General features: G+C 36.3%; 1 protein-coding gene and 1 long non-coding RNA gene across 3 annotated transcripts in view; both read left to right on the top strand.

Moving 5' to 3' along the window:
- The window catches only part of LOC126980043 (dual specificity tyrosine-phosphorylation-regulated kinase 2-like), a gene marked incomplete at its 3' end in the record, with an annotated part of 178607 nt that extends 172125 nt beyond the window's left edge, over positions 1-6482 (top strand). The window contains exons 3-5 of the mRNA XM_050829670.1: positions 2145-2330; positions 5401-5503; positions 6398-6482. Coding sequence (XP_050685627.1) covers positions 2145-2330; positions 5401-5503; positions 6398-6482 — 374 coding nt within the window. The remainder of the gene's footprint in view (positions 1-2144; positions 2331-5400; positions 5504-6397) is intronic.
- A 15-nt stretch (positions 6483-6497) lies between these two features.
- Positions 6498-17911, top strand: LOC126980034 (uncharacterized). Of its 2 annotated transcripts, none has more exons than XR_007732945.1 (4): positions 6498-6596; positions 8517-8613; positions 8807-8970; positions 11314-17911. It is a non-coding gene; the product is annotated as an uncharacterized LOC126980034 (long non-coding RNA). The 2 variants fall into 2 exon arrangements; XR_007732946.1 differs by having other exon boundaries at positions 11300-17911.
- Positions 17912-18261: the final 350 nt, after the last annotated feature.

Here is an 18261-nt window from a genome sequence, read left to right as displayed (position 1 = left end):
GTCACAGTCACTAAAAAGGCTTTATTCAACTCTCTACCGACTGTTATAAAAGCCTTTATGTGTCATAATTAATGCGAAAATTTATTATGTTCTCATTGCGGGAACCTGCACAGCTATGTAAGTATGTCTGTGTCATTGAAAGGGTTGCTAGATCTTAAATTATTAAATGTTTCGTGAGTCATTATTAAATTATCTATAAATCCGGCTTTACTCATTTGATCGGTGTCGGTACCGACTAGTTTCGCACCATACATCAGGGTTCGCGATAACGTCCTACCTCTTACTGCGGACTTGGGCTCGTAGTGCGTGGCTGGACAGGGCAGAGGGCGCGGGGTGCGCCGGTGATGACGAGCACGGAATCACTGACACTATGTCACTATTGGTTTCCACAGGTATACAGAATGTACTCACAATGTCCACTACGTGATCATCGGCACTATGGGTCTTATTGCGACAGAGCCCAACCCTTGTCTCTATTAAAATTGATGAAGGACCTCCGAATGGTTCGAAACTAGTCGGTACCGAAACTGATCAAACGTGAGTAAAGCCGGATAAATAATTTAAGTTATTAGATCTATTTGATAAAGAAAAATAATATTGTTAGGGCTTTCACCCATTTTTAATAATCGTATTACATATTAAATGGAAAAAATTGAGTTGATTATGATACACAAATAAAATTTGGAAACAAAATTTATGAAAGATGCGGGACTCGAACCCACGACCTCTTTCGTTCCGTGCGAGCGCTCTGCCAACTGAGCCAACGATTTATTTTATGTAGTATATTATTCAGTAGATGAAGTCACAAACCTGAGAGTTGAGCAATACATACAAGATTTATCAACGATTATTTATTTATTTTTCATATAAGCCCAACAACTGATCCTGTAATGTTTGGTATTGATCATCATTCACCAGTGGGAGGCTCCTTTGCACAGGATGCCGGCTAGATTGTGGGTACAACGGTGCCTTTTTCTTCCGTGTAGCAGTAATGTGTAAGCATTATTGTGTTTCGGTCTGAGGGGCGCCGTAGCTAGTGAAATTACTGATCAAATAAGACTTAACATATTATGTTATTGTAGTGCCGCTCAGAATTTTGGGATTTCTCAAGAATCCTTATTGGCACTGCATTGTCATGGGCATGGTGTATTAATTACCATCATCTTAACGTCCTGCTCGTCTCGTTCCTTACTATTTAAAAAAAATTCAGATCATTTTTTTTATATATATATACTATAAAGAGACTGTAATCATCTACAATACATAGGTCTAATGGTATTTGTTCACCGCCGCCCACGTAGGCACTACAGGGATTTCAAGAGCGCTGCCGACCTTTCATTTTGACACAAACAAATACATAGAAAACTATTTTGAAGTGATATTTTCTCAGTGAATATATTTATAACAACAAAAATTCCGATTGTATCACATGAAAACATTAATCATACCTTCTTCATAACAATCTGATTTATAAATCATCATAACATAATCCTTGATTTAATATATCTTGTGTATTAATAAATTGTCAAAAACAAACAGATTAATCGTTACCACGACGGACAGATGTATTTTTATACCGCCCTTAAGAATCACTATGACGTTGTATATAATACTAGCTGTTACCCGAGACTTCGTCCGCACTTGCTAGTATAAATATATTAGTTGCAGGGGCGTGCATATCATATAGGCAATTAGGCAGTGCCTACCTCGTTATGAACCAAAACAAATATAGCACTAGTTTTAATATTGATTTAGTCTAATTTAGTTCCGTTATTTTATTACCAAACCTTTATTGAATGGTACTCATAAAATTTTCCCTATCACTAGAAATACAAAATACTTACGGTAAGCAATCTTTGCTTATTCCAAAGCTCAACTACGACTTGTTAGATCCACAGTGCCTGCCTTGCGAGAAAACCAATGCACGCCCCTGATTAGTTGGTGTTCCAACGTTGGCACATACATACATTCATACAAAACATTCATATAAGTGTGTGTGTGGTTAATTTCTTGGAAAAGAGGGCAAACTAGCAGACAGAGCCACCTTGATGGTAAACGAATGTTTCACCTCTTGGTCGTATAAACAAGAATCGATCACCAAATTAATTCAAGTCACTTTTCAATGTAAATTTATAAAATTCCAGGATTTCCTCTGTTACCTGGTGAAGATGAGGCTGACCAGATGGCGTGTATCATAGAGCTGCTGGGTATGCCGCCCCCAAGGCTCATAGAACAGGGGAAGAGGTCCAAAAACTTCATCAGCAGTAAAGGATTGCCCAGATACTGCACGGCCACAACACTGCCTGACGGTACTTCTGTGCTAAGCGGAGGTGAGCATATTGCTATATATTACTTGCAAGATAAAGGGCATACATTTAAAACTTATTGAAATTGTATAGGCGTGGCTTTTAGCCGCGGGATAACTTTCATAGTTAACACCAGTATCAGGATAAAGAGATAAAAAATACACAAAATTACTAAGAACTCAACTTTGTAAGCACCGTATAAAAATCAGCGAAGTAAGAAATTTTGTCTTCTAAAATTTCTATAAATTCTGTCCAACTTTATCATAAATTAGCGGTTTTTTAGCATTAAAATTGTATTAACGTATAAACAAAGTCTTACTTTGGATTTCTGTCTATCCATAAATATATTTAGTTGTGTTTTGGCTCTATTAATATTAATTCTATAAACCGACAACTACGTGCGCGACCGTCCCAAGAGGTGACAGACGGTGGCGGCACGGGGTACTAAAAAGTCAGCGGGTAGCGGGTGGTGTTGCGGGGAAATGCAGCACGTGAGACACTTAATGGAACTAACAGAGGAAATGGTTTTAGTATAATTTTAAAGAAGAGTAAAAAATGTTTTCAATAAATTATTATAATGAATACGAGACGTTTATTATATAGTTTGTAACTGAAGCGTGGCGTGTCTCGTTTATAACATCAAAAACAAAGGGACTACGACGACACGGTAGCCTCAAAACTGAAAATACATTATAGTTTTTAGAGCTCAAAGAAAGTTAATTAAAGTGAGAGACGGCCCCGTAAATCATCATTAGAACGATAAATGACCTGGTGGATTAGTCCCGGTCGTCGCCATTAGTTTTAAGTTGTACGGAGAAATGGTCCAATCATCGCTTCCCGCTATCCACACCTATCGCGAATTGCGACACGGTTTATTTATATTTTTCCTATCATCGGATACTTGGTAGTTCGTTGCTACGTCATAGGTGCATCACTGATTCACACTTAGCGCGATGCGTAGGGCTGCTAGCTGTATCATATTTGTTCTCTGATGATTACTATCCTCCAGTTGTCATATCTTTCTTTAGACAGCTATCGTGTAGGCCTTCTTAGGCTGGTGGTACCAAATTCATCCTATCATGGTTAGATACATCCAGTTCGCCCCCTGTAACCCAAATCATTTAAGTTGTACTGTGAAACGTTTGTATACGTACAATTGCTTTCCGCTATCCACATCTTCGCGAGTTGCGACACGGTTTATTTATATTTTTTCTGTCATCGAATACTTGGCATTTCGTTGTTACGTCATAAGTGCATCACTGATTCACACTGAGCGATGTGTGTAGGGCTGTCAACTGTAACATATTTCTAGTCGAACTAATTTCACTCTGGTCCAGTGGTTATGTTTCTTCTTATGTCTAGCCTTTTCTAAGTAAGCTTCATAATTACTTTATTAAATAAATAAATTCATGTCCATTTTAAGACTCGAAGGGATCTATACTGAATACTGTAAAAAAACTTCAGATTGCATTTTATTGTTAGCAACTTAGTATTATTTATTTATTTTGTGTTTTTAAGTAGTAAAATCTTTGTACATTCTCGTTTTGCTTACGTAATGGTATAGGGTATATATACTTGGTATGAAATGGACCATCTAATATTGCCAGCCCTAGATGCATGTATTTGGCGCTAAATCTCGGCGACGACAACGAATTGACATGTAGTAGTTTGTCTGGGCTTGTGACTCAGTGTTGCCAATTAGACGTCTAAGAACGCTTGCGAATTACGTTGTTGATATGCAAATGCTTTTGTTTGTTGTCACTTTTGTTATTGTTTAAAAATTAAGCTCTGTAAGTTTATTTATCCTTCCCTCCATAGTACCCGTGGGTATTATACTATGCATTCTTGCAAGATATATTCATTATAAGGAGAGCCTAAGACAGAGCCAAGGTACGGTTCACTGACACTGACGATTCTTCATTATAAAATTACAGCTGTCTCGCAGAGGGTAAGCTTATGTACTTCCCTTTTTTGTACTCGCGGCCCCTGTTCGCCCAGGTCCACTTCCTCTCTACATGACCAAGTCAGATCAACATTCCCTTCTCAATTCTTAAACCAAAAATCTGTGTCATCATCTCTGACAACGACCTTATCGTAAGTCACTAGCGCCCCACTAGATTGCTAGTATTTTATTGTTCTCAAGAATACTACTTAAAATAATCATCGGTATTTATCCCGTATAGGGATACTGTTCTCATCTAGGCGTCTTCTGTGCGCGTATTTTGCGCGAAAACGGCACGGCTTCATTTCCTTTTCGACCACACTGGCCCTATTGCGAGTCGGTCATCTTCATACAACTCCCAAATTAAAAGATACTCGCGTTAGCCCTTAACGTCGTGTCCCGAGCTGCTTACTAATTCGGGAGGCAGCAGCGTATGCAGCTCGGGCTCACCTACCCGCGTCTTACCCTCATAGTCCACATGATTGCCCTGTCTAGGCGGCTTTGTCGGACAACTGTTTGTTCATGTGCCGTAACCTTTACTACAAAAATGGCGTAGGTCTTTCAAGAGAGCATGGACTTGTTTGTTTTTTTCGCAACTAATAAATACTTCTTCTTCTTCTTCGAGTACCGTCTCCTCGGCGAAATCACCATGGTTATTTTCACCTTGGCCATCTTCTTTCTGGTCTCCATATTGATCCTTCCTTTTTTGCGACTATTTCTGTCGTGAAGCAGTAATGTGTTAACATTATTGTGTTTCAGACTGAAACTGACTGGGCGCCGTAGCTAGTGAAATTACTGGGCAAATGAGATTTACGATCTTATGTCTCAAGGTGACGAGCGAAATTGTAGTGCCGCTCAGAATTTTTGGGTCTTTCAAGAACCCTGAGCTGCATTGTAATGGGCAGGGCGTATCAATTATCATCAGCTGAACGTCCTGCTCGTCTCGTCCCTTATTTTCATTAAAAAAAATGTATGATTACAAACAGCTCTTCAGAGCTCGAAAGTTCCAGGAAAGTTGGTGTAATTGGAAAAAATAACTGATGGAAGATACGCCGAACACCGCTTATAAATATAACGCGTCTCCTAGCATTCCTAAAATCCTCTTCTGGAGTTTGAATACTTGACATTTAATCATATTTTGTATGCTTGCAGGTATCTCGAGGAGAGGTAAGCCGCGAGGTCTGCCTGGCTCGAAGAGCTTCGTCACAGCGCTCAAGGGCTGTCAAGATAAATACTTTATTGATTTTATTAGCAAGTACGTATACCAATCTTGTTATTTTATCTCAAAGGTGAGCGTTATAGCCATTGACGATCAAGTACTTTTTTTTAATTATTAGATGTTCGATTTATGCAGAGTGCCATCTGGTTTTACTCCGTCTGAAAGTGTCTACATATAATTAATCATTCTTATATAGTTATATCTACAATCTTCCTGTACGTGTGCTTGTTTGGCGTACTCGAATTCCTTAATGGTTTGGAATTACCGGTGGAAGAGTTTTTATAAACGTATTTTGCAGAAGAAAATTTCTATTGCTTTACGCAGGTCTGGTATACCCTAAAAATTATCCCCTTTCCCGACATCATCGCCTCACGAGATCGGATTGGTTACGGCTTGGGAAAAATTCAAGCGGTTATTTCCATGCGTATTTAATTATGTTACTGCCATGTGTGTGATAAATACAAATAGTGGGTTGCCTTTGTTCTGCCGCTAAATATTATCTCGACGTCTATTTGTTAATAATATGCAAGGGTTGTCACATATCATTCTTTGATCTGTTGACGCACAACCATTTACGGCATAGGTGAGGAGTATATTAAAGGAAAAAAAGTATTAATTGGTTATAATTTATACTCAGTAAGTAGCGAAATCGTGTTGTGGTCGTCCGTGGAAATCCGAGTACAGATTCGCAGTGGAATGAATCGGTACGACCGCTGATGATGCGGGTAGGAGGGGTACGTCACTGTACTTTATTATCGATCCAACATATTATAGTTAAAAATTATGTTTTTTTTATAACTTAGGTTAACAAGTGGAGCGAAACTAGACGCTGTGGTCGTCTGATGCATCGCGTTTGTCTCAGTTCCAAAGGAGTGAGATGCGCCTACTATGAACGTGCAGTGGTTATAATATGACTCCAAATTGTTTCAGATGTCTCGAATGGGAGCCAGAGAAGCGACTGTCCCCCGCCCAGGCGCTGCGGCACGCGTGGCTGCGGCGCCGCCTGCCGCGGCCGCCGCACGACGAGGAGGCGGCCCCCGCGCCCGCGCCTGCGCCCGTCACTAACAATGTAATTATAGGGAGCCAATGGCGCCGCGCCACCGCGCACGCCACGTGCACTGACAAATAGGTTCGTTTCTGTTGCGTCGCGAGAGCCGTGGCCAGTTACGAATTTAAATCTCTTTGGAAGCCATTTTTGATTTAAAAAAAAGCGTGTGTACTTATGCCACGTCAGAAGTCAAGCTTCCTTGGTAGTTAAATAAAAATCATTAAAAAAATATTCCTGGTGCTAATTTACTTTTGTAGAAAAAACAATATTGGGATAAAGGAGAATCAAAAAGTAGTCTGAAGTCTGTCTGTTTGTCTCTCCCGTCCTGAAAGATGCGAAGATCGCAACAAATCTTTCGTTTTTAAATACGTCTAAAAGAAATAATGTACTTAATAATAAGACACATTTTCCCGGGAATTAATCTGCGTATAAATTATTAACAGCTATATCCCGAGGTCCTTATCGTTTTAGAAAAAGTTAGACGGATTCTTCCCCTTACATTTCATCAATTACAGACAGACAGCTACTTACAAATCCTATATTGAAAAAAAATATTGAATTTAAAAAAACAATGAGTTCTTTTCTTTGTCCGTATTGAATTTGGTTATATCGTGCTAACTGTCGGAAACTAAAATACATTGTACTAAATTAAGAATCAGTAAAAAAGTAAATTAAGCATTCTGGCTACGGCTCACGTGTTTTTTTTTATTTAATTTAATTTATTTTACATTTTATTATTTCGTTTCATATTTTAATTATGATTTTCACAAGATAATTATAATTTATATTTAAATTTATTTATTATGTTATTTTAGTTATGCTTGTTAATCGATTTTATTTGATACTTTAGGTTTAAAAACACTCATTTACCTTTCTGTAATTAATAAGTTCTAACAGGGAAATACTGGTTGCTATGGATATAGGAGAGGTCTATAACAGATGTACTTGTATCCGGATATATTTTATGGAATCGGGAAGGATAAACAGGGAGCCGGTCATCTGATGGTAGGAGATTACCGTCACATATGCTCAGGCTACGTGGAAAAGTTTCTTAATTGCACTGATGAATAAGGAGATTGTATGATAGTTTGGCGCGTGGACTAACGGCCGTTCCCAATATACTATCTACAGATAGAGATAAATTACTACCTTCTACTGTCAATAATCTGAAGCTGCCCCAATATAAGGCGATAAGAATGACTTATCGGAATTGACGCGTGAATTGGAATTTCCATACAAACTTCTATCGCTGGTAAGCTATACGTCGTCCTATTGACAGACAGCGTGTACGGATAAGGTAAGTTACCTTGTCGATAAGTTTATTGGGACAGAAAAGTCAACGATTGTTACGATTTTTATCTCAAGTAGGTCACAACCGGAGATAGACTGAATATTGGGAACAGCCGTAAGAAACTCAATTCAATTCCAATAATACACTAAAGAGTCCTCAGTTGTATTAAATGGTATAAAAATAATTGTATAAAAAAATATATGACTGAAACTAATTATTAAGATGTCGTATATTGAATTTATTTGATGTCACAAAAACGTGAAACGTTATAACGGTGGCGACCCTTGCGACCGGGTCGCGCGTCATAGTCGCCGAACCAAGCCGCTAGTGCGCTATTGTCCTAAGTTTAAACAAAGTAAGAACGTGTCGTTAACGCAACAATATTTACGTTTGAAAGATACCTTTATGTACTTCGACGCAGTTTGTGTTCGCAGAATGTAGTTTTTACCATTTATAATAATAATAATAAAACTTTATTTTCAAGTAACTACAGACTCAAAATCATGTTAGTTAGACTTAAAAATCTACGTTAGTGGTAAACCTAATCTTAACTAATTTAAGTACTTACTTTCCTTATTGACTTATTACTATTTTTTGAGTCACTATTTCTCCATTCTATTGGAGATAGAGCAGTAGTGATCTACTACTAACTGATTTATGTTTGGATCATTTTGGTGATAAAGTATGTTTGTCTGTTTGCACGTGCACAGTCGAGCGGCGCGACGGGCGCAGCGGGTGCGCGGGGGGGTTCGCTGCGGACTCCGTTGGCGCGCACGCCCGTCACCTTCAACGCATCACAAGTCGCCAGTTAGTATCAACTGTATGATGTGTTTTAGACGCACTTCATGTAGGCTAAACAATTACACTTCTGAATGTCAAAGTATTTAAACTATTCTATTTACCACCAGCCGCTTCGGAAAATTTTAGGTCTAATGGGAAGAAGTCCTTAAAACGTAAATAAATTTTCTTTCAAATATAGCGTTCTGATGTTTGTTTTCAGAAGCGAAACTACAAGCAGCCTTATCAGAAGAGGGGAGCGGATTGAGCGGCGGGAGCGTGTCCAGCGGGGGAGGAGCGGGAGTGAGCGGCCGGTACTGGGGGAGCAAACTGCCGCACCTGCCCGCGCCGTCCTAGCGGCCGCCTTCCGCGCGGCGCCTTGCTAAGGTAACATTGAGGCCACTGACTGTATAAATACCACTGGACAGGCTGTACCATATTATGTTTGACAGCAAATTTTTTTGTACCAGTTTTTGAGGCGCAGACACGCTGAACATCTTACCATTTTAAAATTCTAACTCAAAAACTGTATGAATTACTCGGTGACATTATTTCTGGACCTGACGCCGATGACTTCACATCGTCACTGTCGTAACATGCCGTTATATTTTCGTGCTATCACCTGCTTTGTTTTTGAAGTTTTCATTGTTACGTTTTCACTTTTGTTGTTATTATAATTCTGTAGTTTCTGTTGTTCTGTGTCGCTTTAATAGTACTGTCAGAAAAACAAATACTTCTTTTACTTAACCTCATCATTATAATAATAAGACCCGACAGACGTTGTTCTGTATATTATATATTATAATAAATAGAATAATGTTTTTATATGAATTTGTCAATAATATATCATAACATCAAAAATTACTTCGGAAAATATGCACCCTGCTGTCGTAATGAAATTGTTTCACAGCAGAACTGTCAAACCGTGCGTCAATAAATTCTCTCATAGAAATTATGTATGGACACATCAAAGGAAAAACAAATTTGTTGTTTTTATTTAATTTAGCAGCATTTTCCTATTTATTCAGCCAGTTTCAGCCGTTCTTGAGTTATAGCGAGACTAACGAATAGTAATTCATTTTTATATATATAGATAATATCCTAGTGATGCTTGTTTTGCACACCGTATCAACAATGTGACGCGACAATGTGACGTCATCGACGTCAGGTCTAGATATAATGTAACCGGGTAGTATACGTGATCATGGATCCCATTTTATGATAGCTTTAAGAATGCTAGCAAAGTCCTAGCGTCATCGATGTTTCATATTTTTTAATTTGAACACACGATTGGTGCTTTATTGTTTACGGTCTGCAATAGTTTGAGGTTAGAGGTAATGCACCTTTTTTCCAAATTATTACTGTTGTTATGTGATTCTTACATTTAAGCATGCAATTATTCTTTATTTAATAATACGGTTACCCTCTGTTTATTCAACAATAATCTTGAAATGTTACGTGATTTTACAGTTCCGATAGCAACACATGAATTTATGACCGAAAAATCACACATTTAATATATATTTAGTAGCTTTCTGTAAATAGAGGGTAGCTCAACTTTATTAGATTCTGTAAACACATTGAATTTTGTTTCCGTGTTCTATTTTCATTTATCGCAATTTTTTTTAAGTGAAAACTTCTTTGAGCCCGCTGTAGACTTAATTTTGTGGCATTAAACTGAGCCGTCTCAGTCTCCTAAAAACGTTCGTTTGCGGAAATTGAAATCCCGGGAGACTCGCTCCGTGAGCATACTTATATTTCCTATTATTAACCTAGCTTTGATGGCGATTTCGCTTCAGTCAAGTGTCGGTTTTTTTAAATATCAAAATTTCTTTAATTAATTTTTAATGTTATAATTGTCTGCTCTTTTGATGAGCACTTTTGTCTCTGGTACATATCCGACTATTTAAAGGATATCAAGCCCGTATTCCAGTAGGTTCTTAATAATAATATTGTTCCTCATTGTCTTTATATTTGTACATAAAAGAGACAGCAATACACTTGACAGTGGACTTACGTATTGAGACGCTTTCTGGAATACTGGGAGAATCTGTTTGACTTACCCCCTTATTCATAATAGTCTAACTAACTTAAAGCATTGCTAATTCTCACTCTGTCTTCTTCGCTTGACCTAAGTCAGAATGAGAAAAAACACTCCTAAGCGGCTGTTTAAAGTTAGCAGACCATTATGAATAAGGGGGTTAGTATTTATAATAGTACACGACTCAACAGTATAACGTAATGTATCAAGCTAAAATACTGTTTCAAATTATTAAACGTGCAATCGTGCAGGCTGTAAGGCACACGAAACATCGAGATGATTGGTAGATATTATTATTCTTAATTCGCTGCAATAACTAAAATTAATCTTAAGCAACAAATACGCGCCTTTTAATAGTATTTAAAGTATTTTATTTAATGAACTGAAGTTTTCAGTGAGTCGAAATTTGTTTTTAAACTAGTGTACAAGCCTATATAAATGTTTGTAAGGGCTTATGTCTATTCAATCTTTGATTGAAGACAGTTTATTGATGTTTCCTCTTTTATTGCTGTAAAAATATTAATTTTCCGTTAAATTTTTTTTCAGTATCTGTTTTCATCCTCTGTATTATGTTGTTTACTATTTTTATTTACTGTTTTAGATTAGTCCCTCATTCTTTCTAAATAATTTACTATTTGTCGCATGTTATGACGGCAGTTAACCGACTAATATCAGTTGGTGTGTTTCAGGTGTCGTCGCTAGAGGCCCCGCGACGGGCCCCCGGTGCGGGCCCCGCTCGACTTGAACTCGAGCGCCGCAGTCTCGATCTCGAACGAGAGCTCCGCGCCGAACGCGACTCGGACGCCTCGCTCGACGACCGAGACCATCTTGTTTGATCTCGGGGCTCCAAACGAACCCACCCGACCCAAGTGCCCTCTAGACAATGAAACCCGGGGCCGCACACGCGTTCAGTCCGCCCCCGTGCCCTCTGGTTCAGTAGCGTTTTCAGCGCCATCTATCGTCCAATTACGTATTGATTGACTATGTGCGTGATAAGTGTTAATGTAGCTGTCTAAACGTTCTTGTGTTAATTGTTTCACCATTGCCTCTCGCTTTACAGACTTGTTTAGAATAAACTACTTTACGTAGATGACTTTTAAATTTAATTATTTTAATGCTGGCAACACTGAACACCCGTTTTGGTTGTTCATCTTGATTCCGTTCAAATGGCGCGCTCTATAATTATTATTAATATTGACCACTACCCGTGTCTTTGAATCGAATCAACATATAAAATTGTGCCTGTACCGTATACTGTTTTACATGTTCCTATTTTAAATCTACTCCTAATGTTACATGGGGCATGAATTTATAGAATAGACTGGTTAATAATTGTAACAAGGATAGATAGTACATTAGGTACTATAGTCTCTTTCGCTCTATTGGGCAACAATTGAGTAGTTTGTTTTATAAATTTGTGTCAAGGCAATGGTGAGCATGTGTGAAAGTGTATAAGACTCAAATTCGCTTGGCGGCGTGCGTTCAAAAGAATCTAGTGCGTAGCGGCAAAATTGATCTCAATATAATAAAGACTACGAAGTGATTGCGGACATTTTAGTGGAATTGTACGTGTTATAACGAGTTTTACTGTTTTTTCTATGTATTATACATTTAACAATTGTATGGAGGTTCGATGTATCTAGTGCCTGCTAATGGTCTTAGTGTTAGGAACCCCCGACCACTTAAGGTAACTCTTTAAATATTTTACCGAACGACTTGAACTTCTCGAGAGACAAAAACATTATTGTAAATTCGTAGAGTCTTGTCGCGACGCTATGCAAGATTTTGACTGAATTTTAAGTTTTTTTTTAAATCGCAATATTTCTACGTTCTTCGAAAAGTCTCTCGTGGAGTGTTAGTGTAAGCGAAATATTATTAATGTGTGTGACAAAGCGATTTTCTACTGAAGCGTAAATTTTAATTTTGTAATTCTACTAAGTAATTCTTGTAGTGAGAAGTGATATCGTTGTAATTATTAGCGAAACTGTGACCTTATTATCGGAATTAATGGATGTGAGGGTAGATAGTCAAGGCCTTCTTGTTAAGCTGAGCACTGCGTTACGTTCGCGTATAAGGGTTCGACCACACGGGCGGCAGTAACGCTCAACGATCTACAGTGCGGTCGCGAAAAAGTAATATTGCTTTGTTAAATTTTCAATATTATTCACTGCACTTAAATTGCCACTTTTATCGGAATAAGTGACGGAACAACCATATTGGCCACCCTCATGATAAGCAGCATTATCTGCTTATAAATGGGTTTTGTAAAACTAGCTAAGGCGTAGCATGATGCGCTTGGTCACATGTCCCCGCGATCGTGAGTAGTGACTATTTAAGTGTGGAAACAATCTAAAAGAATTCTCTCGTACAACCTTTTGAGTCTCTCTCCTACAGGGACCGACATAGTAACGGCGTAAAATTATTGTACTTTCAGTGACAGTGCAGTCATTCACCGAGATACAAACACTCTGCACCGCGACCGCATTTACATAATTTGTGAAAATTACATTATACTTGCCATTTGTCGTTCGAGAATAATAATAATAATAACTTAGCACTTATTAAATGCTTGTTCAAGCTATACACTTTTAACAAGTCGTATATTAATATAATTATTATATGTACCTATATGTTTTGTCCGTCACATATATAAGAGACAATGATGATAATAATAGTTTAATGAAGCGGTAATTCTAAATATGGTGCTTATTGAAAAGTACCACTCATAAACCTAATGTAGGCTTTGTTTAGAAATTGTATATATAATTGACGGCAGTGTGAAAAAACGCCACAAACGTAGGCGTTAATAACGCTCGTGTGAGCTCACCCTTATCCTGTAGTTGTGATTATTTAATGTTGTATACAGTGGGTAGTAGTATAAATGTACCAGATTCAATTTAATGCGAATGTGGTCTATAAATATTGCTGATTTTTTTTTATTGTTGAGTGGAAAAAAGAATTATACCCAGCATACTTTTAATTCGATAGGTGGAATTTTATTATAATATTGTAATAAGTTTTTATGTTAAATATTACACAACAATGAAATGTAGTAATCAATTATTGTATCTCATATAATAAGGTTTTATTTCATTTGACAATAATTGGGTTATACATATATTATGCTGGAATACAATTGTAAGAGACAGTGTCTCTTATTTATGGCTTGTTCATAGAAAATACCTACTTTTTCTTTTAATTTTTCTACTACAAAAACCAAAAGCCGAATACGCCAAGTTTACCAATGGGAGGCACCTTTGTACAGGTTGCCGGCTAGATTGTGGGTCTTTTTTTTCTGCCGTGAAGCAGCAATGTGTAAGCATTATTGTATTTTTGTCTGAAAGGCGCCGTAGCAAGTGAAATTACTGGGCAAATGAGACTTAACGTCTTATGTCTCAAGTTAACGAGCGCAATTGTAGTGCCGGTCAGAATTATTTGGGTTTTTCTAGTATCCTGAGTGGCACCGCATTTTAAAGGGCAGGGCGTATCAATTACGATCAGAGAATGTCCTGCTCATCTTGTCCCTTATTTTCATAAAAAAAGACAAGAATTGTAAACAATATTATTTTTAGCAACGTAGCTTTTAACTGGCAATTAACTTAAACCTAAATTGCTTTAAGTTGAATTGATAAAACTTGGATCTTACTTCCATCCACAAAGGCATTAAAAACATTCTCCATAATGGAAGCTTGTCGTTTTTGTAACAGTTATATTATTTTCATTTTGAAAGAATTGTTTTAAAGGTGAAATTGTGCCAAACTTTATTATTTAGTTGATTTTTCAGAGATTGGCTCAATAGATGTCAAGTTGGTCAATGTTTACTTATACAATATTTATGTAATGTTTTATATGTTATATGTAATATTATTTAAGTGGAATTTGAGTCCTATTTTTAAGAAACTTAATGTGTAAATGTTGATCTGTGGGTCTGTCACATCTTTATGAATACCTAAGAAGAAAATAAAAAACATAGCTTTTCTGATTTGGTGATAAGCTAGAAACGTTGGTATTTTCTGTAAACAGGCCTCCATTTTTTTTATATATTATGTCCTGCAAACTTATGACACAGATTACATAGATTCTATAATTTACAAAATAGATTTAGTCAAGTTAGAATACATAGTGAAAGAATTGAAAAAAGTATTTTTTTTCTGGAGTCATAATTTTGTGTCTAGGGTTTGGAGGTGAGGTTTTAAATTGCTTTTAAATTTTTTGTCGTATTTTGAGGTTTTATTTTCTGCAATGGGCTTTCTATATTTAAGTGACATTGTAGCCATTAGTAAAATTATTGTTGTCAAAAATTATTATTTTTTTTTTCAATTTTGTTGTAATTGAAATAGGCTTTTGACATTTATAAGTTTTGGCTGTTATATGCTAGCTGACAACAATTAGTTTGTAGTTTCATTTTATTACTCACAATAAAATATTATGAGAAATGTTCTTTTGTCCGATAAAATGTGAGTGAAATAAAAAAATAAAGTGTGAATATTATATAAGCATTTACGTCACGTATACAAAGCCATGACACAGGCTAACAGTTTGGTGCGATTTTGTGAAATATCTTACAAAACTGTCTTTTACTTTATCAAAAAATTATTATTGGCGCACGTTTTTCTAAATCATCATTAGCAAAACATATATGGTGATGATAAAGTTTTACGATGGCCTTATCAAGGCGAATATTGGTGACACAATACAGTAAAAGAACAGTATTTTAACATCACACTAGAGCGCCCGAATTGACACACACATACACACGATTTGCATGGCCTCTTAGAAATCTTAAGAACATAACTATTGAGTTCCACGCCGTACGAGATACAGGTCGCTGTCCGAGTTATATTAGCTGCGTCGCCAATCTGTTTGTATGTACCAACCGTAGCGCTCCCCCAGACGTAGGTACCAGTGGGAGGCTCCATTGCACAGGATGCCGGCTAGATTATGGGTACCACAACGGCGCCTATTTCTGCCGTGAAGCAGTATTGTGTTAGCATTATTGTGTTTCGGTCTGAAGGGCGCCGTATCTAGTGAAATTACTGGGCAAATGAGACTTAACAACTTATGTCTCAAAGCGACGAGCGCAATTGTATTGCCGCTCAGATTTTTTTTTTCAATAATCCTGAACGTTAATGCATTGTAATGAGCAGGGCGTATCAATTACCATCAACTCAACGTCCTGCTCATCTCGTCCCTTATTTTCATAAGTAAAGGTATAAATTTCAAGGAGACCGCTGAGATACGCTACTGTTCTATTACTTGTACTGTGTCGTTTATTGCTTCAAAAACGAAATTGTGTCATGACTACAATAATTTTACTTATTTCAAAGTTTATTTTACTTTTTAAACAAGCCCAATTAGCACGCCGCGTTATCTTTAATTACCTAAGTATTATAATTATTTACGTTTACAAAGTCATATGTTTGATCTGTGCAATGTGTGAATGGATATTTTAATTTTCGCTTTATTGTCTTCCTGAAATAATATTATATTTTATAACATACAAAGGCCTATCTAAAAAAGAACAATTACGAGCATTTTCAATTAGTTATAGTTTTTTTCCGCATGTGATTACATAGGATGTAATTGTTGAATTGCGATATAGATATATATATATATATATATATTGGGGTTTTTGTGAAACTTAGATATACACAAAACAATACAAATTGTATTGTTGGCTTACATCTCAAATTTACAGCAGTTTGTCTATGGCAATATAACGACTATTTGACGGAAGTTGTCACTGTCAGTTTGACAGAAACAATGCCACTGGAGTGAGAGGTTATTTTATCATTTAAAATTCATTAAGTATTATCATCCTAGAAGCAATAAAAAATGTTGTATTCATATGGTTATATTAATTATATTTTATTGATTAGCCACTAGTGATATCACTCGAAAGTTTCACACAAACCGTTAGTAATTGGGCATTTATTATATTCCCGATATGTATGCAGTTTGACAGTAACATATACTCAACATAGCATTTGTCTAACCCGCGACTGCCCTATTTCGTTTTATGCTCAATAGTTGTATTTAGTGTTCGAATTAACGAAGTACAGAGAGGTGGCGTAACTAGTTTATTTTACCCGCTAGCTGTCTTAAGGTATTTAGTCAATTATAGATTATGTTATCCTATTCCTTGTGTGTCTCAGTGACAACTAACTTAGAGAGCTATGGTGAGAAACAATGTATTCAGATCAAATAAAATATAGTATCACCAATTTCTCTGTTTGTGTTTTTAGACAATTAATTAATTCCTTCAAAGAGTTATTTAATCTTTCCATCAATGGTTTGTTCGATATTTTAATATTTATATAAGTATAAGTAGATAATAATTATTCAAATCGAAAAATAATTATTACTTCCAGGCTTCTTAAAATAGTCACTGAGATGCACATTTATTGGTATGCCTATGTTGACGGAATTTCGATTTGACCGAATATAAATGTCAATAGCGCGATATTTGTCTATTATAGCGACATCTGTTGTGATTCGACGATATTCAAAACCAATGCCAAAAATTTTATCTGTCCATTCCCTCGAAGGCTCGATCTAGTGGTTGGTTCTTTACAATAATATAGCGGTGATCACCCGCGTCCTGGCTGAATAGTGGCGTTTGTTTTGTTCACATGTTTCACTCGAAAGATAAATATTTGTTCACAAACTAAAAAATATGACACACTGTTGACTAAATAAAAACACTATCAAAGTCTAATCTATCGCTCTATAATTTTTTTTGGTTATATATCTTTAAACTTTCCTATAATTATCTTAACCAATTCAAAATTATTTTCTTTTCACTTGATCTATTATTTTAATACTTTATATAATAATAGATTACTTCTTAATATTTCTCTTTATTTTGCTTTAAAATGTTAAGATATTTCCACGCACATAACATTGAATCATGTATAAATAGCAAGACAAATAATTAAAAAAACATTACCACAGTGAATCACACAGATGGCGCTAATACAAAAAGCACTTGGCGTAGATCAGTATTAAAAGTAAAGAGTAATATTCGTTGGAAGTCTCGCCTGTTGTTACTGCCAAGTACATTTAATTTAAGTATAAGTTACGCTAAGTTCACCAGCGCCCCCTGCGTACGAGGCGGCCCTAGTTACTATTATTGTAAAGCTTATGTTCGACCACTGCATTTCTTAATAACATAGTTATTTTGTAATATTGTGTTCTCATTTTGTATATGAAGCTAATGTTTCTTAATGAAACGCGTAGCGACAATGTGAATACTATACAATTTAAATAAATGAATTATATAAAGAGTTTGGTTATTTTACTGTTTTCTACAAATAATAATACCTATGCATCTATTTTTTTAATATTTTTATTCGATAATTTATATTGCTATATAATAATGAAAAATTTTAAAACCCGAAAAAGGAACTATAAGAAAAAAAATGCCGAGGCCATGGGAACCAGCCACATTAAACGTTGCTACTATAACGTCATAGTGCATAACAAAAAAAATAACAACTCCGTAATACACAATATTAAGACACATAATATATGGATGGAACGTGATATTATTTAAGTTATTTTAAAAAACGAGTGGGGTGATTGGTTTTGATACTCTTCTGTAGCTTCTGCAAACGTTGTTTTGCTATATTAATTAT

The sequence above is a fragment of the Leptidea sinapis genome, chromosome 4 (assembly GCF_905404315.1).
Source record: "Leptidea sinapis chromosome 4, ilLepSina1.1, whole genome shotgun sequence".
Taxonomy (NCBI): domain Eukaryota; kingdom Metazoa; phylum Arthropoda; class Insecta; order Lepidoptera; family Pieridae; genus Leptidea; species Leptidea sinapis.
The sequence above is the reverse complement of the archived record's forward strand: the minus strand, read 5'-3'. Positions and strand labels throughout refer to the sequence as shown.